The sequence below is a fragment of the Phlebotomus papatasi genome, chromosome 1 (genome assembly GCF_024763615.1).
Source record: "Phlebotomus papatasi isolate M1 chromosome 1, Ppap_2.1, whole genome shotgun sequence".
Taxonomy (NCBI): domain Eukaryota; kingdom Metazoa; phylum Arthropoda; class Insecta; order Diptera; family Psychodidae; genus Phlebotomus; species Phlebotomus papatasi.
This window is the reverse complement of record NC_077222.1, coordinates 35,521,940-35,548,293: the sequence shown is the minus strand read 5'-3', so window position 1 is coordinate 35,548,293 and position 26,354 is coordinate 35,521,940. Positions and strand designations below refer to the sequence as shown.

The 26,354-nt window shown below is 33.6% G+C and overlaps 1 protein-coding gene across 1 annotated transcript in view; it reads left to right on the top strand.

Moving 5' to 3' along the window:
- Positions 1–26,354, top strand: part of LOC129798953 (membralin) — a 116,693-nt gene that overhangs the window by 20,429 nt on the left and 69,910 nt on the right. The window contains exon 6 of the mRNA XM_055842483.1: positions 2,567–2,650. Coding sequence (XP_055698458.1) covers positions 2,567–2,650 — 84 coding nt within the window. The remainder of the gene's footprint in view (positions 1–2,566; positions 2,651–26,354) is intronic.

Below are 26,354 nucleotides of genomic sequence, written 5' to 3'. Positions count from 1 at the left end.
ATTGGCAATATAATTTTTTAAGGTTAAAATTAAACTACTCTAAAATGCGGTCAATTATTACGGATTGTTATGACCGCATTGAACATAATCAAATATAGTTTTTCGATTGCCGGTCTAGCGGTCAAACTTGTTCTGACAATTAAGGTTCCCCGGGCTATGGACTGACAACCCAGTCTTAAAAAATAAAGAAATGAAAAAAAATCCACTGTGAATGTTTAAGTTTGTAAGATCGAGCATTCTGCCATCTCTTTTGCCATTGTTATTTTATTTTACATGTCCCTATCGGATGCTTTTAATTAAATATGAAAAGCTAGGGATGAAAATGTGGGATGTTTTAAAGTGTTGGGAGACAACAGCAAAAAAATCGTCCTAATTATTTCCTTATTAAATTTAAGGGTTGAATAGATAAAAATAATGAAAGACTTGCAATGACCTAACGATGGGGCAACACAGAGGGGGTGGGGTAGGATAAATGGTATTTTTTCTTTTGGGAAAGTGACATCAGGGACACTGAAGAAAAAAGGGACAGATAATCCTAACCGGCTTATGTAGGTGAGATTCTTAACGTGAGCTAACTCGGAGTGCATGCAAATTCGATTTAGAGCCGAAATTGTGAGTCGCCATTCAGTTATCTTGAATCAAATTCGTGAAATTATACAAATTTTGTATTTAAACCAAAATATCAAGGATTTGGATGGAGTGACAGAAAAGTGATATATGGGTGAAATGTAGACCAGAATGTACTCTATAATTTTCCTATAGAACATGATCTCATCGATTACTCAGAAGCCAAGATAAGCGAGGTTTTTTGTTTCTTAACTTGTTTTTTCATCCAGAGTGCCCCAAGTAGTCATTTGTTGAACTTCAACTATATCAAAGAATTGTTGTATTTTGTGGGACTTTCCATTTAAAACCATATTTTAAGTGTCTTGGTGGAGTAGAGGCAGTCAAATTGGCATCTGAGTGATTTCAAAGCGTTATTATGGGAAAAATCAATTTTTTCACACTTAAACGGCAAAATCGGAGTGATAGCGTAGTCTGAGCGGAAAATGATGTATGGACGAAATGTAGAGACAAATGTCCTCTACAATTATGTCGAAGTAATCATCAAAATCGGTTCAGCGACAGTCGAGATAATTGAGGTTATGTGATATTGAAAATAGTTTTTCGACTGTGGCGCCCCTGGTGTTGGTCCCACGAAGTTCAAGTGTTCTAGAAAGTTGTAGCATTTGGTGAGATCTTTCGTTTAAGCCCTCATTCATCAAAATCGGTCACATAGAACCGGAGATATGATTTTTTGAATGTTGTGAACTTTGACCCCTCATATCTCCGGTTCTATTGAAACCACAGCGCGCATACGCACCATTTTGGAAACGTCCTAGACTGGACTACAACATACTAAAATTTCATTAACTTGCACAATGCCGTTTTTGAGAAAAGTGACTTTGAATTTCGATGAATTTTGGCGCTATCACAGCGCCACCTGTGGTGACTTTTTGAACTTCCATCTGAAAGTGCTCATCGAGACGAAACCAAAAAGGTAAAATTTAGGTCGCTATGTTAGTTAGAACCGGAGATAGAGGCCGGTCAATGTTCGAACTTTGACCCCTTATAGCTCGGGGCAGGGGTTATGGATCGACTTAAGGTTTTTTTTGTTTGATAGGTATAATCAACGGCTACAACATACTAAAATTTCAGCCCGATGCACAATGGAATTTTTGAGTTATTTAACTTATAAGATTTAAAAATTTTCTTTTTAATAATAGCGCCCCTAGCGGTGGTTTTATGAACTTGTGATGTTAGAAGGAGAGGTGGCATTTCACGAGAGCTTTCCAAAATGCTCTCACTTTTTAAATTCTGACAATTAGAATCGGAGTTATGGCCATTTTAAGAATTTTTTTTTGGACCCTTATAGCTCGGGTCAGGGGGGTCGGGGGACTTTAAGTTTGATATTGATGGAAAGCTCTAAGGCCCAGCTATAACATACTAAAATTTGAGCTCGCTCGATGCCATAGGGGCGGAGCTATTGAGAAAACAAAAAAAGGGTGGTCTTCAAAATGGCGGAAGGAGGGGTGGGGGGTGGGGGGTCAATGCACCAAGTTGCAATTTTCACCCGATATATAACCTTTGCCGAAAACCGCAAGTCGATATCTTTTTTAGTTTAGGAGCTATTAAGCTCCAAAGAGCGGCCGGCCGGCCGGCCGGCCGGGAACGTAAAATAGCCACATATATATTCGTGATCAGGAAGTGCTGAAACACATTTTGGCCAAGTTTGAGGTCGATCGGACGACATGAAATTTTGTTAGGATTATAGTAGGTGAGATTGTTAAGAATCTCACCTAATATGTAAAATTACCCATTGGCTTTCTTGGCTGCTTCTTGGCACAGTGGAGGACAAGCCTAGGAGGACTTGGAGAGGGTTTTAGGGAAGTAAAAGCAAGGGAAATAGGAGAGTACTTGGAGTGAAAAAGTCACAAGAAATGAGGAATATTGATAGGCAGGCGCGTGTAGTGTGAAAATTATTAATTTGTAACGATTTTCCTTTCTTACTTTTTCCTTTTTTTAGTGGATCTTCTGCAAATGCTGGAGTTTAATGTGTCCGTAAGATTCCCAGCAGCTCCACTGTTAACGGTGATCCTGGCACTAGTTGGTGAGTGTTTTTGAACAATATTTCTCCCATTAATTCCCAAGATACTTTGCTTATGAAGAAAAAAAAAATCTGTATGAAGATTGAGAAAAGCTCATGAATCTTCACCTGTCGTGAAACGTGCAACTTTTCCCTGGGGAGAATATTATTTAACATGAGCAAAAAAAAGCCGATGTCAACAGGATTTTTTTTTCAGTGACATTTTCTTCAACATTTTGTTCTCATTCAAATATTATTTCAGTTACAGTCGTGGGGAGGGATATATTGAAAAATATTCCTTGATATTTTTCATCATATTTTTCAATGGTTGAACGCGGGATGGGCAATGAAAAAAAGAGCGTCCAATGTACTTCTTCCTTTTGTAAAATATTTGCAATTTGATATTTGAGCGTTTTTATTGAAAAACATGTATTTTGACAGGTTTCTGCATTGCTGCTTTTTTCCACTCACTCAAACTCGCTCGCTAAATAATATTGGGTGAGTGTGGAAAAAGTTGGCAATTCACAAAAAAATCATCCTTATAACTATATATAATCGACGACCCTATACCATTTCATAGTATTCTATATATGGAAGTTCCTCATATTACTGTAAATTTTTCACAGGGAAATCTTCTATTACCCTCTATAAACTCCAATCAAAAAATAATTTTGCATTCTGCCCCCATCACGATAATTTAATAAAAATTAAAATGTTTAGTGTTAAAAGTTGAAATACTTATGACATTCCATAATACAATACTCTATAAACAAATTTAATTGTAGGCGGGGCTTATGAAGTAATACCTCACACAAAATAAGCCACGCCTTCGATAAATTTTATATGAAAAAATTAACTAGTTACTCAATAATCAAAATCTAGGGCAACCTTTTTTCTTTCCCCCTCCATCTTCCTTTTCAAAATCACGTTTTTTTTGGTTTCGAATGTTTGAACATGTTTTGGAGCTACTCAAAGTGAATTTTTCGTCCTTAAACACCTATGTTCGAAAAAATTTCGATATAAAATTTTCGAAAGTCAAAGTTTAACCACTTTAGAAGGCATATTTTTCAACCGATTTCCTTAAACTTAGTTTTTTTTTTGAAAAATCTTGATGTTTACAAACCGACTGCATCGGACTTAACCGGTCATGAGTCGGTATAGTACCCATCATTGATGTATTTTTCTCAAATATTTTTCAAAGTTTTGATTTTTCGAAATATTGTGACACGGCTAGAAGCCAAAAGGTAAGAAATATCGACTTTCCGTCTTTGACGATTCCCCCCATAAGTCAACATTATGAAGATATTTTTTCTTTTCCTCTCCCCCCTCCTTCCTCTCCAAAACCATGTGTTTCTTTTACTTATTTCGAAAACGGCCTCTAGAATCTTTTTTTTTTTATTTTCGAACGTGCTTTAGTAAAAGTCAAGGCGAATATTTCGTCTTTGGACACCTATGTTAGCAAAACATTTTGATATCGAATTTTCGAAGATCAAAGTTTCACTACTTCGGAGGGCCTATTTTTCAACAGATTTTTTTTTAAATATCTTTAAATTTCCAACCCGACCGCATCGGATAACTCTTTCTTGTGAATTCGAGCACTTCGCAAAACTGGGATGCTTTGCCATCTCTTTTTTAGAGTTTATGCAACTGACTAGTTTTCAGTAAAACATTTTCCAAAAAACAAAATCGATTTTTTCAAGGATACTTTAGAGAAATTTTTAAGAGTTGTTCTCAAACTCAGAAGAATAACTTCCCTATAAACTCATGTGAAATTTAGAATTGATCTCACTCAAAGATCCTTAAAATTAAGTTTATTATTATTCCAGAGTCCCTGATAAAATTCTAAGTTTACTTAGAATACTATAGATCGGAATGATTGATATATGTTGTGAAAAAAAAACACATGTGTGTGCATAGATTTTCATCAGTAGGATTTATTAAATTTGTCAGACTTACTATCACTGAAATTCTTTCTAGATTGAAGATAGAGAAAAATTAATTTGTTTTTTGACATCTCGAAGTCTGATCAGAGAGCATCTTTCATCCTTGACTTTTTCGAACACGTCCTCGCTATAAATTACGACCTCTACACACTAGACAAATTTATGTCTATATTGAAGAAAATTCCCTACGTCTACGTAGGAAAAACTCTTCAATATGGACATAAATTTCTCTAGTGTGTAGGTAGAGGCCATTAGACGATTTCTAAAATATGATACCATGTCTTTTGTCTGAGAGCCCATGTAGATCATTTCATATCTAAAGACTAAAAGGTTAGAGATAGGGATTTGGGACATTTGAAGGACCCCTCCTCCATCTGTCAGCTTTTGGACCGTGTCCTTTTGTACTTCTTCCTTACTAAACTGTATTGTTTTGTTTTAGAATTACTTGAAAAAACGGTTTGCATTTAATTTTTGTACGTTTTAAAGGTTGAGAGCGGACATTTCGTAGTTTTTAAAAGTCAAAGGTTGAAAAGGATGTAGAAAACTTACGTCTTAATTTATACAAATTTGAAAGCCCTAAAAAGGTTTTGGTATCTCTAACAAATGTGTACCGGTTCGGTTATCCACCGCTCATGAGCTGGGCATAAATCGTGTATAAGGGGAAGACTTTAAGGAAGGAATATGGGAGAAATGTAAAGTGTTCGAAGCCAGAGTGTGTACATAGCCTGAAAGCCTTACAAAATAGTACATCTTTCATCATCTACATATTTTTTCGGATTTTCTTTCTGAATTTTCTGGCCCACTAGAGTTGGTTTTGTCTCATTGTCTTTGTTGCTACTAATTCTATAGATTCTTTTTGGCATATAGGGTAAGTGTGCCAAATTTCGGCATAGTTGCATATAAGCACCGAAGTCCTAAGTTTGAAATGCAATATTTTTAATTAATATTGATATTTTTTGTTACTTCCTTTTCGGGAAGGTTGTGTGGAACCTTGAAAACTAGTTTATCATCTTTGTTTTCTTTAAATCCCTTCCTAAAATATTGAAAAATTAATAATAATATGGACATTGCTTTGGGTAGTATTCCGGCCACTTTGAGTGAAATATCGGTCACCTTTTTTCTGACCACCTTTTGTGACGCAATGGATAGAAAATTTCAAAACGTCAAACGGAACGAGTTTAATATTTATTTTAATACATTTATATGACCCACAAGCACTGAGATCATTTGTGTAATTTGTCTTGAAGACCTGAAGAGTACCATCTCAAATTTACGCGCAGATTTGCGTAGCAATTTGCCCTTCCTGAACTCTTTCAAGGCCTTTTCCACATCATCTTTTTCATAGAAGCGATGGTGTTTTTCTCTGGACATTGTAGAACTCATAAATTGAAAAAAACAAAAAATGAATAAGAAATTTAGGATAGCAAAAGATGTTGCCGGAATAGGCAACACTACCTCACCGGAGACACGCTCACAAAGTATACACATGTTTACGCGAAATACAGGATCCATTTATGAAATTTCACCCGAAATTTAAAGATTGATTCACTATTAACATAAACAGAAACAACCTTTAATCAATTTACACAATCAATTTTCATGAAGAACACCGAAGAAAAACCTTTTGCACTTCATCACAAATCGCAAGACTGCTAGAAACATAATCGATCTGTCACATTTTTTGTAAGACTCTTTCCACACTAAGTTTTTACAACGCAATTTAAATGCAAATTATACCTAAAATTTAACGGTCTTGGTGCTAATACATCCTAAAATGAATAAATATTTAAAAGCAAAATGAATTCATTGACTATTCGAAGATAACATACATAATTTTAATCAATTTATTTCCATGGGCGAAATTACACTCAAAGTAGCCGAAATTAGAAGCTGGCCGAAATTTGGCACACTTCCCCTATTTGCATAAGCACAATCATGTAAATTTATTGTAATTCGTCATCAGTAAAAAAATGAGAAACAACATGCTTTTCTATTAGTGAAAGAAATAGATATTTGTCTTATTATCTATATTTTAATCAACTCTGCTATTTCAATATTACCCTGAAAACAGGTGAATTCCCATAATGTGAACTTTGCGATGGTAAATTTTTAGGGATGATGATGATATTGGGGTATAACTGAATGAAAATGGGTGGGTTATATTTTATGTTTACTATTTTTTATTACAATTTCGTCTGAGTCCCCAAACTCTGCCCTAAACAAACCCCAATGAACTGTGCAAAGGTACATCGATAGGGTTTGGTGACATTTCCAAATGAAGAAGTTCGAAAAGGACTTTTCACAGAAACCGACACTGCAATTATCCATATCCAAAAGTCACAAGGCATAAAAATATGAAAGGAAGATGAAAAGGAAATGGGGAAAAATAGGGAGATGATGAAAAAGCCATTGGAATTGTCATCGAAATGAAATTGATATGAAAATAAGATTAAAATTATCTTTGGTGGTGAAAAAAAATTTCTTTTCATCTCTCATACTGTCGAAAGTCTCTGAATAATTTTCTTATCATTTCGTTTCTTGATAATTTTTTGATCTTTTTCTTGTGATTTCTTCAAAATAAAAACACCCGCACAGAAGTGAGGAGAAAAAAAAGTTGTAGAGGAACTTTTCAAACACATCAAAATTCTAAGTTTTCTTCTTTAGCATTTGCCCTAAGATTTCTTTTTTTTTCTATACTGATGCGACTGAGAAAGAAAACAAAAAATTCAAGAAAATATATGAGAAAATATTTTTCTCATTTCCCTTTCGTATTGCGAAAATGGTGGGAAAAGTTGTGAGGAATTTGCACAAGTTTCTAATCGAGTTTGTGGAATGTCTTCCTGTAATCTTTAACTGCACTGATATGGGACGGTAGAATAGGAAATATATTTCATCACAATTTGCTTTTCAAAGCTCTATATTATTGGGTTAGAGAGCGATTGGAAATTGTACCACTTAATGCAGATGAATTAATTCTGATTGGAAAGTAAATCTTTGCAATTGTATCCAATGCTTGAGAATGTTTAGGGCGTTTTTGGTACAAAAGAACTCATAAGACCAATTTGCATGATAATGTGGCAGAAGATTTTTCTCATGAATTCTGACACACAGCCACTCACAGCTCAGTTGTTCATAATGTGATAACAGATGAACTTGACGCCAATGAAAATTACCATATCTAATTTGTGACATGAGAGTTTGTTTGTTTTGAAATCTTGATTCTATTATGTGAAATTCTAAGTAAATTTTGTTAATTTCCTATTTTTATTTCTCAATTTAAACAGTGAGAGATGTATGTAACGATAATCTCGACTTTAGGTTTAAAATTTATGCTCATCATCGGGATTAGAGACTAAACGGTGTGAAATAGCGAGAAGTGATTTTCTAGGGAACTATCTGTATCTATACTTGAATCTATTAACTATTCCTTTATTTATTTTTCATTTATTTATTTCGATTTTACTATCTATCGATTGAGTTTTTTTCGATTTTAAAGTTAAAAATGTTGTTAAAATTGTCACATTGTGATGCTAAATGTTCCGGATAATTATATCATACCTTTTGTCCATTTGATATGAGAAAATGAGGTCAAACAGCTAGAAATAGCGACTTAGGGTTTTCAGAATAATATGATATTTATTTTTCACGAATTCCAACTCAAAAAAATTTTTTGGTACATACATATCTGATCCAGCAATTCATCCCATTTATTCAAAAGTTCATCCAAACGAGTTAATTGTTTTTAGTTTTAAATAGGTTTTTCTTTTAAGGTCAATTGTAGAGGACGTTTGACAAATCTAGTTTTTAACTGACTAAAGGTCTCTACATACTGCACAGAAAAAAAAAAATTTCGTAAAATTGTAAGTGTTTATGAATTAATATTGGGGATTTACGAAATTCTCATAAATCGTACAACTCACAAAAAAGTTTGCAAAAGTTTGTACTTTTCTACAAACATTGTTCGTAACATGATCACTTGACGAACATTTTTTTGTTTTTTTTTTTGCAAACTATTCTTCGTAAATGTTCTTAACCCTCTAACAGATAAGATCATCTTAAGACGGTCTTCACAAAAATCACATTTACTACGATTACAAAGTTTTTAGTTTCTTTGGTAATAGTCTTACTAACATCTTTTGAAAGTTTGAGCTCATTTTGACTCTTCGTTAGGTGCTATCCCTAGTTTTGTGTGACAGGTCAGAAAAAAGGCAACAAAAAAGATTTGTGCAAAAAAACTCATTTCCAATTTTCATAAAAATACCGATTTAAAGTTATCTGACTAAAATAAATTTATTTTTTACTGAAAGATATGTCATTCTACTTTGTATATTTTATTTAGAAAATTTGAAAAAAGTAAAATAAGAATTTTAGAAACAAAAAAAAAAGTTTCAAAAAAATTTTATATTTTCTCACCTAGCGCCTAAATAAAAAGAGATAATGAAGAACGGATGGTTTTTTCGACTTTATTGGATCATAATAATTATCCTAGAAAACATAATCAAATGTTCGTAAGGTTTTGTTAGATATAATGTTCGAACAAATTCTTGTAAAAAAACAAAAAGTGATCATGTTACGAACAATGTTTCTGAAATCAGCTAAAAGTACAAATTTTTACGAACTTTTTTGTGAGTTATAAAATTTATTTGCCTTTCGTTAATCTCTAGTGGGAATTCACAAACGTTTACGAACAATTTTACGGAATATATTTTTTCCTGTGTAGAGGAATCTATGTCTACACTTGACAGTTTTTCCTAGAAAATCGTAGGCAATTTGCTTCAATATGGACATAAATTTGTTTAGTATGTAGAGGCAATAGACATATATGTATTAATTTGAAATTTTTGAATATCGGATAAACCTGAACCAGTTAAGAATGGGTTATGAAATCGGAATGAATCCGTATTGAATCAGTATATTTACGCTGTTTTGAGCGAAACATAATCCTAATTCTCCTAACACATCCATTCTATAACTTTCTGTCTGTTGGATATTTTAAAAACGAGTTTAGTAGTTTAAAAAAATATATTTTAGAAGTTATCCAAGAGGACGTTTGATATTTAAAAACGAGTTTAGTAGTTTAAAAAAATATATTTTAGAAGTTATCCAAGAGGACGTTTGATATTGCTTTATCCTTTGATTCCTTCTAACGAGTTTTCAAAGCTAAGAACTATAAATCACTGCTGGAGAAACTACACATTTCACAGGTGATTGGGATTACTTTTGAAAGGTCTTTTAATACCGAATTACTACTAAATGGAACAAGAATATGATCAGGTGATTAATTAGTAAGCGTTATTTATTCCTAAATCTAATTTCTATAATTATTTTAACAATTATTATTTTATTTGTATAAGTTCGAATTGAATTTTGAGGTGAATAAGAGGCAGATATTCGTCCATATATGAAAATGACCTTAAACTATTCCTAATGGTTTTTGAAGGTCAAAAGTTAAACAGCTCTAAGGAACATATTTCTCCACCAATTGTGACAATTTTTTTTTCATTGGAAAGATCTTTTTATAAGTCGGAACGCTGTTTTAGAATTTTTAAAGATCTATAAATCTGTTCAAATCGATTGTAGACCAATGAATATGAAAACTAATATTGAAGTGATTGAGACTTTGGAGATACGGGGTAGACAATGTTTTTACTCGGTCGAGGTACCTCCGGCAGCTTGTACTCAAATTTTTTATTCTTTCGGTCATTATACCCAAATCTTAACCATTCAGAATGGAAGTGAACACAGATTTGGAAACCGATATTTTATCTGAACGACTAAGCTCGGCGCTCTTCGTAATCAATAACGTAATCAATTTTGTAGGCATTAGGGGAGACTGGGGCAAAAAGTCACAAAACGGATATTTTATTTTTTTTACAAGCTATCCGAGCACCTCCAAAATTTCTAATTAGCACAGTTTTATAGGAAATTTACCGCTCTACAACTCTGTGAAAGTCATTTTCTTCTATTTTGTATGGAAATATATTTATCGAACCGTTTTCTAAAAGGTAATTTTGTGATCATTCTTAAAAATACTGGGGCAAATAGTAACGTATGGCCAGTGAAATCTGCACAAAGTTCAAACACAATTTTCTAATATTTGTACATAGTTTTATTATAACTTTTTTACATGTTTTGAAAGGTTTATGTATGAACTTATTTCAGGAAAAAAATCCGGTCCGATCCGATGAGCTTTTCGGCACATTCGGGGAACTTCCGCCATTGATGTCGAAAATGTGGATGTTGGCATCTTCTTCAACTCTCGTTTTATTTTTCCCTTCAGCGTGACTTCGGTTTTGGGTCGAAAGTTTCGGGCATACACCTTTCACTTAATATTAGCCCAAAATGTTTTAATAGGCCTCAATTGGGAGACGTTAGGGTGAGTTTTCTTCCTTCTTGACAACAGGTATGTCAAGTTCCTCCAATGCGTTCATTGTCTTCCTTGAGTAATGGCTGGGTGCTAGGTCTGGTCAGAAGGTCACATTGTCCCTTCGATGATACTTGTTGATGAAGGCTTTCAGCTTAGGCAAGCAATCTCTGATATAAGCGTCAGAATTTTGCGTTAGACTCTTTGTGAGGAACGCGGGCTCAGACATTCCAGCAGCACTGATTACAAGCCACAAAAGGACCTTTTTCGGGTACTTGGTATGCTCAACGTACTTATCTTTCTTGTCTACATTGTCGTCACGTACATAATAATACTGCCCCTGCCACTTATTACCATCCATGGTGAAATAGGACTCATCGTCCATGACACAAACAATGTCGTTCTGAGCGTGAAAAACATTTTGGATCAAAAGAGACAAACGAATTTTTGAGTCTTTTCCTGAGTTTCTGAGAGAGCTGGCTTCGGTTTTCTGGTTCTCCTCTTGATTCCCATAGACTCTAGATACTTCTTCACCGTTGTTTTGCTACATTCAAGTTTGTTACCAAGCTCACGGTACGACTTTGCAACTTTATTGGATGTTAACTTGCAAGTCGAGCCCGCATCTTCGATTGACTAAGGGTGCTAAAATTTCCAGATCCCTTAGCTCGTGTAGTGATTTTTCGCTTCTCATAGTTCGACAGGATGCTATAAATACTCCTTCGCGATATTCCCATAGTCATAAAATGTTTTATGACTTCAGATTTATTCAATGTGGGATGACTGTCCTGAAAATTACAAACTAATTTTCGTCTATACTCTTCAGTATTATTTGTGGGAGCCATGTTTCTTAACTAAATCTAGCAAAACTTTTATGTCATGTTAAGAACACATCTGGCAACACTCTAAAGTGGTATAAAAGTGACTAGTATACATTTTAATTTTTTTTAAGCCTTCAAACTTTTGTGCAGATTTCACTGGAGATACGTTATCAGGCATAAGATATTATTACATTTTGATTCGCTTTATTATGGGATTCCGTAAATTTAAGTAAAATACCTAGATTACATATTTTCATAGGAAATTTATTCTTCTACACCTTTGTAAAACACCGTTTTCTCTATCTGAGTGAGAAAAGCGCATTTTAAGCTATTTTACAAAACACACACACAAAAGACTGCAAATCATTTGACCAATGCAAACAACAACCGGCGAGACATGATAATGACGTTTCTTTTCGCCGTGAGACATCAGAAATGGCTTCGGTTTTTTGTTACTTTTTGTTCCATAGCTTTTGTTACTTTTTACCCCAAGTGGTCGTTTTTAATAAAAGGATTTCTGGAGAAAAGAAATTTTGTGAAATTCTAAAATAGATAGCGGATTCGTATTCAAAAAATCCAAATTATTTAAAAAATATTCACCAGTGCATCAATTTTGGAAAATAAGTAGGTAATAATTGTTATCTTCTGCACGGAGAATATTTCAAGAATAGGGCTAAAAATTTCGATATTTTTTATTTTCTAAATTCCTTGTTCGAATTCTAACAAACTTACGACATTGAAGGAGACCTATGGAGGCTATCTATGGAAAAAAAATTAAGCCGCTATCTTATTTATCTTGGAAGATATTGAATTTTAAAATTTTCGATTTGTGACTTTTTGCCCCAGTTTCCCCTATATCGAAATTACTCCCTATTTTTTCAAGTTCAAGAAGAACATTGACATTTTAAATTGCAGAATTGAACCAAAAGTCTTTTTTTCTGAAGTCAAGTTCAGTGAACAATATGAACTACAATTGTTAACCTGTCAAAAGCTTTGAGTTTTTCATGGGTAATTTCTTTTACAAAATTATCTTGTATATAAGATAGTCTGGATGTGAATAATTGAAGTCAAGACAAAACTAAATCATTCATATTTTGTTCTAAGTTTCCAAGTTAACTCGAGTGTGTTGAATGGTGACGGAATGGGCTGGAGGTGTATATGTTTGAGGATTCTTGGTGACATAAAAGACACTTTTGGGGGTGGATGGGTGTATTGTCAATTCATCGTTCTCTGTGACATACACTAACAGTGGTGGATACCTCAAAAGACGTAGTGAATGCAAGAGGAAGTTTGGGGTTATCTTTGGGGCGTGTAAATGTGGGTGGCTTTCATTCTTTTCTTTATTGAAGTGGAAAATTTTTGGGTTAGGGGTTGTAGGTGTTGTAGCGCGAAAAGGTCGTGACATATATGGGTGAGAATGAGTGAATGTGAGTAAGAGAGAATTGACTAACTAAGTGGCAGCTCAACGGTTTGAAAATGAAGAAGGAAAATATGACAGAGCACGTTAATGACGAAGCTTCCCAGAGACAAATATTATGTTACTTCTTTGCTCTCTCTCAACACCCCCACGGGTTTTCTCACCCATAATAGTATCCCAAGTCTTATTTATTTTGTCACTTAATACAATCTCATGGTGTTATATCTTTGGGAAATGGTGATATGGGAGATGAAGATGGTGTGTCTTGTGCCATGGAGTAGGATGGTATTGTGACACGCGAGATTCTCCTTTTGAGCAAACCAGCCAAGAGTGTTGGATGGTGAAGGACATCAAATGGATCCTCAAGACATTTTTCTCTCAAGGGCTTTTTGTCCCACAACACAATCACTGCTCCGTATTCAACGGAAAATGAGATCACAAGATTCATTTTTTCATGCTTTTAAATCAATAAAGAAACATCGAAAAAAAGTATGATATATACGAGGAGTAAAAGAAAGTCAGAGTGCAGAGCCACAAGGATTTTCTTCACTTTCTATTCCAGTTCCATAAATTATTTATCACACACGATTTAGTTTTTTTATTTTCTTAACAAAATTCAATATGGGGCCTTTTATAAAAAAAGAAAAATCTTTTGCTACAACAAATTTGACCAACAACAATTAAATTAGCAATGTAATGCAGTGGATGATGAATTATATAGAATTAATTGAATTATTGCACAATATCATATTTTCACGCATAATTAAATTTTAGGAGAAGCCTCAATTATTCAGGGATAAATTTGTTTTAGTTTGTGAGTATGATAAAATTTAGGAAATTAATTATATTATATAGTTTTATGAAAATTCAGGTTAAAACACATATACCACATGTGCATGGTTTAAAGTGTTTTTTTGTATCGAATGTGGTAGACGCATTTACCTTTACTTGGGTCTGTTGGTGGTTAAATTTTTTGTGGTTGGCACGATTGACATAGAGTCACACCAAAAGTTCTGTAATATTTGGCCAGTATGTTTTTTTTTAATAAATTTCTTCACGAAAAAGTAGTACCGTCGTTGCGGGTGACTTTGCACTCGGGGGGTGACTTTGCACTCTGCTGTTCGTGAGACTTTGAACAATTCTAGCACTTATTGATAGTCTTCGCCGATCCGGTCTACCATGTCAAAGTATATAGGGATATGTTAAGTACCAAGTAAGGCACAATGATCCTCAAAAGGATTCTTGTAGTTTCAGTAATAGTCAATGAAATCCTAGTATAGGTATTTTGTCAAAAAACGACTCCGCGAAAAAGTTATCTGAAGATGCAATTCCAAAATCGATTTCAGAGAAGTAAATTGCCTAAATCTATTCTAAATTTATCTGGCTAGAATAATCCACTTCGATTTTGTTCATTATTTTTAGTAAATTCCTTTTTTTTACTATAGTCTTCCTAAGAACGCACGATTTATGTTATTAAATTGCATTTAATGGTTTTTCTAAAGCTTTATTAGAAAAGTATTTGGCTAAAAATTATCCAATTTATTGGGAACTTAAGATAAAATGACCGAGATCTACAAGATAGCATGGTCGCCATCTTGATTTGACGATTCTGTCCGCCATTTTGAATAACTGTCATAACAAAAAACTTATCCAATTGAGCTGAAATTTTAGTATGTTCTCGCTGATGTCAAGACCTTTCCAGAACATATATAAAATCCGACCTAGGTCAAGCGATTGTCTGGATACTGGGGCTCTAAGTTCAAAATTTTGACATTTTCATAAATACAGAACTACGGAGAGCTTCTTTTATCGAAACCATCACAAAAAAGGAAGTATTATCGTTAGGCGATGAGATCTAAATAACAAACAAAAAGAAAAGTAATGTTTTTATTTATAACAGCATATTATTTGAAGATCTGAAAAACTTTTGCAAAGATAAAAAAATAAAAAAATAAATAAATACACTTTTCATTTATTTTTTTAATCATGTAAGAGTAAATAAATATATAAAATAAAAGCCTCAACCATTTCTAATGTTTACTGAAGCATTTCGTTTAGGTTTTAAAGTTCAGGATTAGAAAATAAAGATCGCCAAAATATGAATTTTTCAAATTTTTAAACTTTGAGCATCTGTATCAAGGTAAATACTTGACGTAGACCGGAACATAAATACGTTCTGAAAAGGTCTTGATATCATCTACAACATACTAAAATTTCAACCCAATCGAACCTGTTTTAGATTTTGACAGTTATTCAAAATGGCGGACAGAAACGTCAAATCAAGATGGCGATCATGTCATCTTGTAGATCTCGTGCATCTTACCCTTAGATGTGAAGATCTTCATTGTCGTTTATTATCAGAAATTGTTGATTTTTTAGTATTTATTAAAAAGTGCAAAGTCACCCGCACCTTATCCCCACTGCAAGCCTTTTTTCTTGATTTTTTTAAACATAGTAAAATTTTATAAAATTAATGCTAATGGCACAAAATCCATTCATTAACAACTGAATACAAATAATTTTACTCAAAAACCCCCCTCCCTTCACTTTAACTATCCACTTTTAGAGGGTAAAGTTGAAAAACAGCGAAAAAACGTGCAAAGTCACCCGCAACGACGGTAGATATTTAAAAAAAAAACACTATTTAGAGCTTAATGATCCATAATTGAGGCGCTCGGAGCAAAAAAACTCTAAGTCGTATGCATTTCCCTATTAACCCATTCCTTACCATGGTATTATACATCATACGCAAATTGAGTGATTTTATATGATTTATTCCTGGGCAACTGATACTCGAATTTTTGTCGGGAATGAATTTTTAGTTGCTTTAGTCCTTCATTGACTTGGAAAAACAGCTCGACAGAGATGGAAATACATTTTCTTGTTCATTTCTCGCTTCGCGGAAATTCATGCAAAATTTTTGCTAAAACCATAGAGTTTGTAATGAATTAATGCACAGAATTTAAATTCAGTGACCGTTAAGACGTGTGTTTGACATGGGCTTCTGTCGCCCCCATAATTGGTAATTTTTTTTCTTTTCAAGAAATTCATCTATTAGTATGTAGGAAACTAATCCCAAAATATCTAAATTCTATCTCAAATATTTCTGGTACATTGACTGAATGGGTTAAAATAGCGGTTTTTTTGCTCTGAGCTCCTCAATTGGCCTATTAAAATTATAGTCAGTTTGTTACGAGAAATACTTTAACAAATATTTACCTTAATCGGAGGATGTGAATTTGCAAAATAAATATATAATTTTATTTAAAATTTAAACTTACAACTTCAGTATATTCAGTCTGTAAAATTTATCAGTAAAGATTTACCCTAGACTTTCATGTGCTCAGGGCTAGGTTCATTTATTAAAGGCCCTTTGCATAAATGTCCTTTGTCTAATCCTTTACTGCTAAATTTCATAAGTTAAATATATCATAGGATCAACCTGAGCTGAGTCTATTTGGGTTCCTATGCTCCAGACAGACTTTCGGTTTTAGGCGAGAGACGGCTTGGTAGAAAACTGGATGAGAATGTAATTTAATGATTATTTTGATTATAATTCAATCTTCGGTTTGTCCAGTACATTACATTAAAGATCAGTTCTTCGTGTCTGTAGCTGAGATTCTTTACAATTTCGGCTTCTGTGGTCTGGGGTGAAATGCGACCTCATCAGATCGAACCCAAACTTTGGATCACAAATGTGATATGCGCTAAAAAACGACTTTCGTGGACGTCCGCCAGTCCCGTCCCGTCTATCATATAAGCACTTCTGGAGAGAGAACGGAGTAAAATATTGACTTGCTCTTTTTGAGAAAGATTGAATGTCGATGGGCGGCTAAAAGTTGGTGATGTCAGATCCACTCCCCATTCTCTTTCCGACATTTTATTTTCTCAATAACTCAGCCCCTGTAACATGGATCGATTTTAGTATGTTATAACCGAACCTAAGAACTTTCGGTCAAAAAAGTTACGCCCGACCAACTGTGAGTTGAATTTTCAAATGGCGATAGATTCGGTTTTAGGGTAAGTGCTCATAATTTTGTCCAGTTTCTTATTTTGGACACTTTGAAGATAACATTGGACACTAAAAATAAATTGATTAAAATGATGGATTTTTATTCCAATATTTGATGAAAAATGAATTCTATCTAAATATTTGTTCTTTTTGGAAGATTTTGACACTAAATACGTTAAATTTTGAATATGATTTGAGTTTAAATTGCTTTGTTGAAAATTCAGTGTGAGCAATTGCTTACGAGAAATATGACAGAACTTCGTGGCTTACTTCAGTCTTATTTAGTTTTGGTGAAGTACTAACAAAGTTTGTTCGCTGTTTTTGAGTGCTATTATTGAATATTCATTGAATATTGTGTTGATTCACGTTACTGATGAATTATACATTTGAGCTGAAGTGAGATTTGCCTTGTGAATTATATTTTTCATGTGAAAAATGGGAAATTTTTTAAGACATTCACCAGTGAGGTGATGATTCTTATTTTGGACAGGTGTTTTTCTCACGAAATTTCGTGAAATTTTAGCTTTTGTGATGACTAGGTTGGACAAATGCCTGGAGAAACAAAGGAGCATCATCTCTACGAAAGAGATGTAGCGAGAAATGCCTTGAAAGGCTCCCGGAAAGGTCAGGGAATGAGCGAATCTTCACGTACTCGGAGTATCGAAGTCAACTCACTTTAATGAATGATATGGAAAGTTTCTGGGCTTCTGTGACATTCTACGTTTCCCTTACATGAACAGGAAGAGGACTTGGTAAGATTGGTTCATAAAATGAAGAACAATGGGCATCCTGTTGAGGCGGATTATCTGTCCAAATTTACAGACAAGTTGTAAAAATTAATAACCAAGTTGTCCAAAATAAGAGTCAAATTCACCTCTACATATCAATTCATTTTTAAACATATTAAAACTAATTTTAGTAAAAATGAGATGATAAATAGCTTGCCAAGTTTCTAAACAATCCTTCTGAAAAGAGAGTAACAAAAAAAGTCAATTAGTATTGAAAATATCGCACTTCAAACTTGGGATATCGATGCTTATATGCAGACTGTCCAAAATTATAACCACTTCCCCTAATTGTTAGAATTTTAGAAACTTTGGTGATTTGGAAAGCTCTCGTTAACTGGTACAACCTTTCTAAATAAGAATGAAATTTTGAATTTTAAGGATAAAGAACCGCGTCGAGCCAATTTTATGCGTTTCTACTGCCTAGTATAGTTTGATCGACGAGCTTCTCTACCCCTAAAATTCAACTTAAAATCGAATTATCACCATTATCACGCATTCCGGATTGCAAGCACCCCGAGTTGTAAGCTTTCTGAGGTAGCCTATAAATAATCTCAGCTACCATAATCTTATTTGGGCTTATCACTGGTCATTTTTCTTCTGTATATTTGAAATATTGAATATCTGAATTCCGAATCATCCCATTTTACTAAAAGCATCTGAACACAAAATTAAACAACTTTAATAATATTTACTTTTGGCATGATTAAGTATGATTTTGTATTAATACAAGTCTAGAATAGGCTTCTAGTTATAAGATAACTATTAGATAGTGATAGTGATATGTTAGATAAGTGACATTTTAAGGACCTCATGAGGATGGGCTTTAGTCTTTTTATGGTTTTGCCTTCAATACGTTTATTGTTTTACTGATTCGTAAGTATTAATCCAATTTCGATGGTTGAAGCCATAAACTTTATTACTCAAGTCCTTACCTTTCAATTTTCTTTCAAAAATAAAATTATTATCGTTTATTTTGGCAATAAATTTTTCTACTTTTACTTTTACATTTTGCTATTATAACATAATATTTTGCTAAATAAGCACTAGTTGCTGAATTAAAACAGAACAAATGCCAAAATTTGATATCCACAATGAGCACTATTTGGCTTTACAAGAAAAATCTCGTAATTTGGGAAATCACAAAAGTATTTCAATAATTTTGTTTTTGTTGCAAAATCATAGATTTCAATCTGTTAACAATTGATACATATCTATTCTTTTGCAGAATACATTATCATTCAGTATACCATTTTTCAATGAGGTAGGGTGAGAACATGTAAAGGAGAATAATGGTGAATGGGGATGAAAAATATTAAAATGAACAAGCTTTTTGCCCTGATATTAACATAGGTAGCTATTGAATATTAGAGTAAGGGTGAATTTCAACGGGAAGTTTTATAGTAAATTTTTTCTGCAATTTCGTTCCGTGTTTTTTATTTTGGCTCCATGTGAAATGAGGGACGGATGAACAGTTGATTTTGTAGAAGTTGTATGGGGATAGGGTGTTAGGAAAAAAAGTTGAATCGTTTGAAGGTTGATAAAGTATAGCTATAATAGAGCCAATTTGCGAAGGATTCTTTGGAGTGAATATAAAAAAAAGTCTATCATTGAAATTTAAAATAATTGAAGAGTCGAAATAATATAAAATGTCATGGATTATTCCAAATTATTCATACAATTCAGTAAGAAATCAGGGATTTGTAGGTGATATTTTGTGTACAAATAGTATGTTAAAGAGAAGATTGTAATTTTGGATAGTCACACCCCATTATTGAATCGCACTTGAGAAGTCAATTGAGTTTACTCAGTTAAATTGAAGATGATGTAAAATTACACTTTCATTGAGTCTTGATGGAAATTTAGGGTGAGTGTTTGATGGACAATATGACGATTATTTAATTTAAATGCATTGGGTCAGATGCAACACGAGTTGAGCATATGTTATGCATGGCTTAATCGAATAGGAATAAATTAATGGAATATTTGATAAATAATTAATCAAGCTATTCATTTCGTCCAATTGTCTGTACTAGTAGTTCATATGCAGAATTGTTGGGTTTGTCCTTCTCACACTGTGCTTGGGATACACAGAATTATACATTTGATGAGGTGAAATTGTCTGTTATGATGGATGAAACTTGGTTATGGGCGTATATTGATTAGTTTGAATACGTTGATGGAATGTCAATTGACCTGTAGCACTGGGCCAATTACTTTCCAAAGAAAATTCTTCTCAGTACCAAAGAAAGTTTTTTGTATATTCGCAGGTAGTATGATTGAATTTTACATGAATGAAAAATTAACAGTTTTCAGGGATTTTGTTGTTGACTATATATAGTAAAGAGAGGTAATCCGGATACTTTTCATAGAGTGCGACTTTAATGCTTGTTTTTGGACTGATGAAATATTTTTTCCCCATTCCAAATCAATAGAATTATTCTTTGTTTAATTTAGAATCATAATAGAAATAGAATTTTAGCAATAATATTGATGAAAATTAATAAAATTACGATAATATTAATATATGCGCAAGAATGTTACTGCGACGCTTTTATGTAACTCCGTTGAATTCGATCAAACTCGGATGCTCATTTTAAGGAAAAGTTTAATGCATAAAAATGAGAAGATATTATTTCAAAAACATTTTTTTAGAGTTTTATTCCATCAATTCATTTCAATAATTTATTATTTAATTATATATATTTTTATTTATTTTAAGATTGCACTCAATTCTTTGATTTTTCCTCGGTTTTCTTGGCTGACTTCCTTCCACGTTTTTTCTTTTCAGCTTCAATTGGCATTTGAGCCTTTTCCTTTACCATGTTTTTCTCCTTTAGTTTTATCTCCTTTTCTTCTGCCCTTATTTTTTTGTTCCTCTCTCTGGTCAACTTCCGTTCAGCAATTTCTTTCTTTTTTTGTAAATCCTGCCTCAATTTTTCCTCCTGTTCCGCGATAATTTCCTCGGAAGATACAATATACTGGTGTTTGACATTGCTGGCTTTGACCCTCTTCTTCTGACGACGTTTTGGAATTTCTCCTGGCCAGAAATAGCATTGTTTTAGTGTGTCAAAGATCGGTTGAGTTTCAGGAGGATCGAGAGTCTCAGAAGTTGCAGAGAGTTGGTTTCCAGGGAAGACTAGATCATTTGAAGGATTATTTTCGGTGGCCTGATCGTGCTGGTTATTGATAATGGACTCCTCTGAATGTTGGAAAACAATTTTCGGGAAATAAAGACCAGCGTCTTCCGTGCTGATGATGGGTCCATTGTCAACAGGTTCAATGACAATATAGTCCTGCAGTGAAATGTCTTCCCTCAAACTGGTGTCTTCATTTGCAAACAGACCAGAATCCGAAATAGCTCTTGACTGATTTGAGTTTCCTGATCTGGAGATGGAGAAGTTATCAATTCCTGTATTTCTGTAGTCAATGGAGATTGAGGTCGAGGCTGATGTAAGAGATTGAGGTTCGCAACGTTCATTTATTTTACACCAAACCTCAAACAAGTTCTCATCTTCGAATGCTCCACTCCAAATGCGATCCTTTTTACATTCATTGAACTTGCTGAGAGTGTCAGGTGAGATGAGATGATCAATAATCCGCAGAGCTACTTGATAGTCAGAAGCTGTAAAAGCATTCGCAATGCTCTCGTCGTTCTCAGGAAGTGATTGATCATTTGACAGATTCGTTTCCTGATTCCCTGATTTTTTTGACTTCTGGATTTCCATGCTATTCACAACATCAGGATTGAATGGCACCAAACCACATCCTCGAAAGCCATTATTCGAAATTTTAGGAAGATCCAAATGCTTAAGGGCTGCACTCAAAACCTTGGCCACGTGCATAGGCTGGTATTTCACTGATGACAAGTTTGCCATTCTCCATTTCTTCACTTCCTTTGTGTAGGCTGTTTTCAGAGGTGCGAAGAAAACTGTATCCAGTGGCTGGATAAGGTGTGTCGAGTTTGGGTAAAGGAGAACAAGAACAATTTCGTTCTGGTTACAGAACTTTTTCAATGGAAGTGTCACATGTGAAGCATGACCATCAAGATAGAGTATGACTGGAAACTCTATGCCTTGACTCTTCACCCAAGGATAGAATACATTTGTGACGTAGTCATAGAAAAGTGGCCCATCCATCCAGCCACTTTGTGGTGACGTTCCCATTTTCCATCCTTCTGCGTTGTGAATGGCAATTTTTGGAGTAATGTCAGTTTTATGAACAGCCATTGGAGGAGCAAGTTCGCCAGTAGCTGACATCATGAAGAGTACTGTGATACATTGCTTCGGTCCTGAATTTTTAAGAGATGGAACTACACGTGAACCTCTCCTGGACAGGACATTTCCATCTTCCGGTGTCAAAAAGAAGGCACTTTCATCGCAATTAAAAACACGGTCTGGTGAAATGCTCAGAAGGTTGTGTTCTGTGAAATATCCAAGACAATTCTGAAACCATTCCGTGAGGTCTTCAGCAGTAACAGTAGCTCTTTCCAATGAGAAGGATTTTGGTTTGCGTTTGCTGAGTTCTGGATGACGCTTAAGAAAATTCCTGAACCAAACGTCTCCGGGTCTTCCAGCTGTAAAATGGTTTGGAATTTTGTATATCTCACAGATGAGTTTAACGCTGTCCAGAACTTGTTCCTTCCCGATGGGATGCCAGCCATCCGCACATCCCAGGATCCATTTGACAAGTTCTTTTTCCTGTTCTTTTGAAAGAATTGTTGGCCTGCCATTGGGGCACTCCTCTGGGTATTTGCCGGTCAATTTGTTGTGCAGTGTTGTTCTTGGGACATTAAATGTTTTGGATGCATATGCTATGGTAGAACCATCTCGTACACACTGCAAGGCATTCCTAAGACCTTCCTTAGAGTAGGGCTTGTCCTTATGGGTCTTTTCTTTTGTTCCCTTTGGCATCTGAAACAGAAAAAGAGTCCTGAACAATGCAAATTCTGAACCAAAACATTGACTTTCACCGCATCCGACATGCATCGAAATGTAAACATTCACAAAAATCACTTATTTCTGTATGAATTATTAATATATTATCAATAAACTCTTACTCACCTTGTAGATCAATAACTACACTAACTTTTACTAATAATTTTGATTGCAAATAATGTTTTATTATATAGAAAAAACACTAAACTTTTTCCAGCGACGAGCTGTCAACAGCAAAATTTTCTCAGAAATTAAATTTTTAGTACACAACCCAGCTGACCCGAGCTTAAAAAATATTTCTCTTACCCACTTATTAAACCGATAAAAATATAATTTTTGGTTTTTCTTAAAGTAGAATAAATATATTATGATACTGCAGTAATTAATTACAGAAATAAAAATATAAATTATATTTTAAGTGTATGTATCGGAGTTAAATCGGTCGCGGCATCCGAGTTTTGCAATCGTCGGAGTTACATGGCCTTACTATAATGTAGATGAAGAGATGGGTCATTAGGTATAAAAACAACTAGGGAAGAAGATACTGAAGTTTCGGATGACACAAGATTTGTACCGTTGATGCAGGTGACTTTGCGTACGTTGAGCGGGTTATACAATTTATTTCTAAATTCAAAATTATTTTGCAACTGATTTTATATTTCTTTTATTTTTACTGTCTAAACTCAAAGAGAGAGCAGCTATATAAATCCTCTTTTTTCCAACTTGTCATCGCTCTCTGAAGCTTAAAAAGTAAAAGTTATCGATTTACGATCTACGATGACCTCTAAGAAAAACATTATCTTCAGACTTTTTTCCTTTTCCTCCTCACCCTCCTCCAACCCCAACAAAACCATGTTATTTGGTTTATTTCAAAATTTATTATTTATTTTATTTTATTTTATTTTATTTGATTATTTTATTTTAATTTTATTTTCGGATATGTTTTAGAAGGAGGACGAAATTCGAAAATGATTATTTTTTCAATTTGAATTCTGATTCAAATGTGATTTCATTCGGTTTTAATCATCCGGTAGTAAATTGGTTATAAACCAATATTTACTTATTTTCATCTGAAACTTGATTATGACAGTTATGCACAATTTTGGGCAAATTTAGTGTTAATCTTAAAATTTCTTTAAATTCAGTTGTGAATACGCAAATAAATACAAATACATAAGAAAAAATTATCTAGAAAAAGCTCGAACTTGTACGCACTATTAATTTTTTTCATGCACTATTTAATCATACCAATTTAGGCGTAACCAATTTCTATGCTATTATTGGTGGAACTTTTCCATTTTTTAGTACATTAAGCAAATAAACCGAATATATTGCGAAATTAATTGGAACTATCTGCCATTTAAAGTGATTATTTTCAGAGTGTGTTTTGTCAATATTTAAATTAATTAAAAAAAGAGAAATATAGTGTTCGAAAAATTGGATATATACATTTATTTAAAAAAAATCAATGACTATTTTCATGTATTTTGTGCAACAGGCAGTTTTATATATATAGGTCTATTCAGGTATCACTAAATCGATTTGTTTTTTTTTTTGCGGATATGTTTATTTTTTTTTGTTTCATTCAGGATCAATTTAATTGGAACATGTGTATTTGTAGGAGTTGAATACATCACTATAGCGCAATTCTGAAAAGAGGATAAGAAAGAAAGGTATATTTAGGATATGATGAAGCTCTGAAAGGGAGTTTCTGAGATTTTTTTACAATGAGATATACTTTAGAAAAGAAAGAAAACAAATCTTTTCACAAAAATAATCTTTATACACAATGTCTTGCCTGGAGTTTGTGTTGGGAAAAAGATGAAGGAGGCTACCATGGTATATTTTAATTCCACTTCATCAAATCTTAGACATAATTGGCAACGACTTGTTTTTCAAACAATTTTTCTTCTCAGGCCAAAGAAAATTTTCCTATCTGTCGAGAGATATCAAAATTAAGATTAATTTCTATCGAATTTTTTCATCGTGCCTCGTTGGTACTATTTTCTCTGTGGACTTGAGTGGAATAAGAGAGGATATTTTTATGGAAATATTCCTTTTTGCTCCTCTTGGTCTCATCACGTGTTTTTGACGTGGTTGCTTCTGATTGTTTGATTATAATCAATGAGAGTAAGGTTTAAATTTTTTCTTTTGTCTTATTTTTGGCGTCTTCTTGACTTTTTCTAATGAATAGTAATTTCTGTGTCTTAAAAGTTTGATACAGAATTATTTAAATATCTGCCTCTGCTTTGTTATTCTCTTTATTTAATTGTACGAGCTTCATAGTGACTGGAATGTACATATATAATTTTTAAATTGATGTTTTGCAATCTTCAATGCACTTTTTAGGTGCAAAAAGATTTCCCATATTCATTAATAAATGCTGATATTCTCTAGGAAAATATGTATGTTATGCGGAAAACTTAAAATTACTAAAGTGGCTAAAGTACATTATAAGAATCTTTTTTCCTTACCCCACCTTCCTATAGGTGTTACACTTGATTCCTGGAGAAATATCCGAAGTGTGTGGATAAAGTGGATAAAGTGGATATTTTAGTCTTCTTTTACAAAATAACTTTCATATTTAAAGCAATCAGAAACTTTAATTGAGTGAATGTCTCATGAATTTTCTTTGACACAGTATAGTGACTTTTCCATCATCCTTAGATCCTTGGATGTCAGTGGAGATGGGAAATTAGTTATTTAAATGGGAAAGTGTGCTTTATACATGAGAAAGAACGTGTCTTTCAAAGTATTTTGTTTTTCTTCTCTTGTTACTTTTCAAGATTTGAGGTATAAAAAATGTCATAGTTCGATGCTTTGTTGTAGATATTTGCCAAAGTTGCGATATACAGTTTGATTATGTGGTTTTCAGACTGAGTGCTTATTCTTAAAAGTTACTTATTACTAAATATTATGGAAAGTTGCCAATCTTTAGAAATAAAAAGTTTAAAAATGCACTACTTCTACCATCCTTTGTCAAAAAAGTGTCAGGTTTGATGAGGACATTACCTTGGTGACTCACCCGGTCTACAGGTTTGAAACGATTGTCAGAGTAGAGGTTTAGTCCAATTCCCAAAAATTATTTTCAAAAGCCAAGGAATTTTAGTGGCTTTTTACTGAATCGTAAATAGCAGTCGATGAGTGAAGTAGTAGAACACTTGCTCTATCATACAAGTATCCCAGATTCGAATCCTGTGTAGGTCACCCGAAATATTTCCGGCATTAAAGGTGTTCGAATTTCATCCAATGAGCTCCTCTCCTATGCTTAATTGCACGGTTTGACAACTCCACCTTATTCCTGTTTAAAAAATTATAATGCTTGTTTAGAAATTATAGACCAGCAGAAATTTTTTCGGAATTAAAGGTGTTCAATTTATATCCAGCTTTATTTGGCTTGGTTTTACGTGGCATAGGACTAACAACTCGACTCCATACCTGTCTAAAAAATA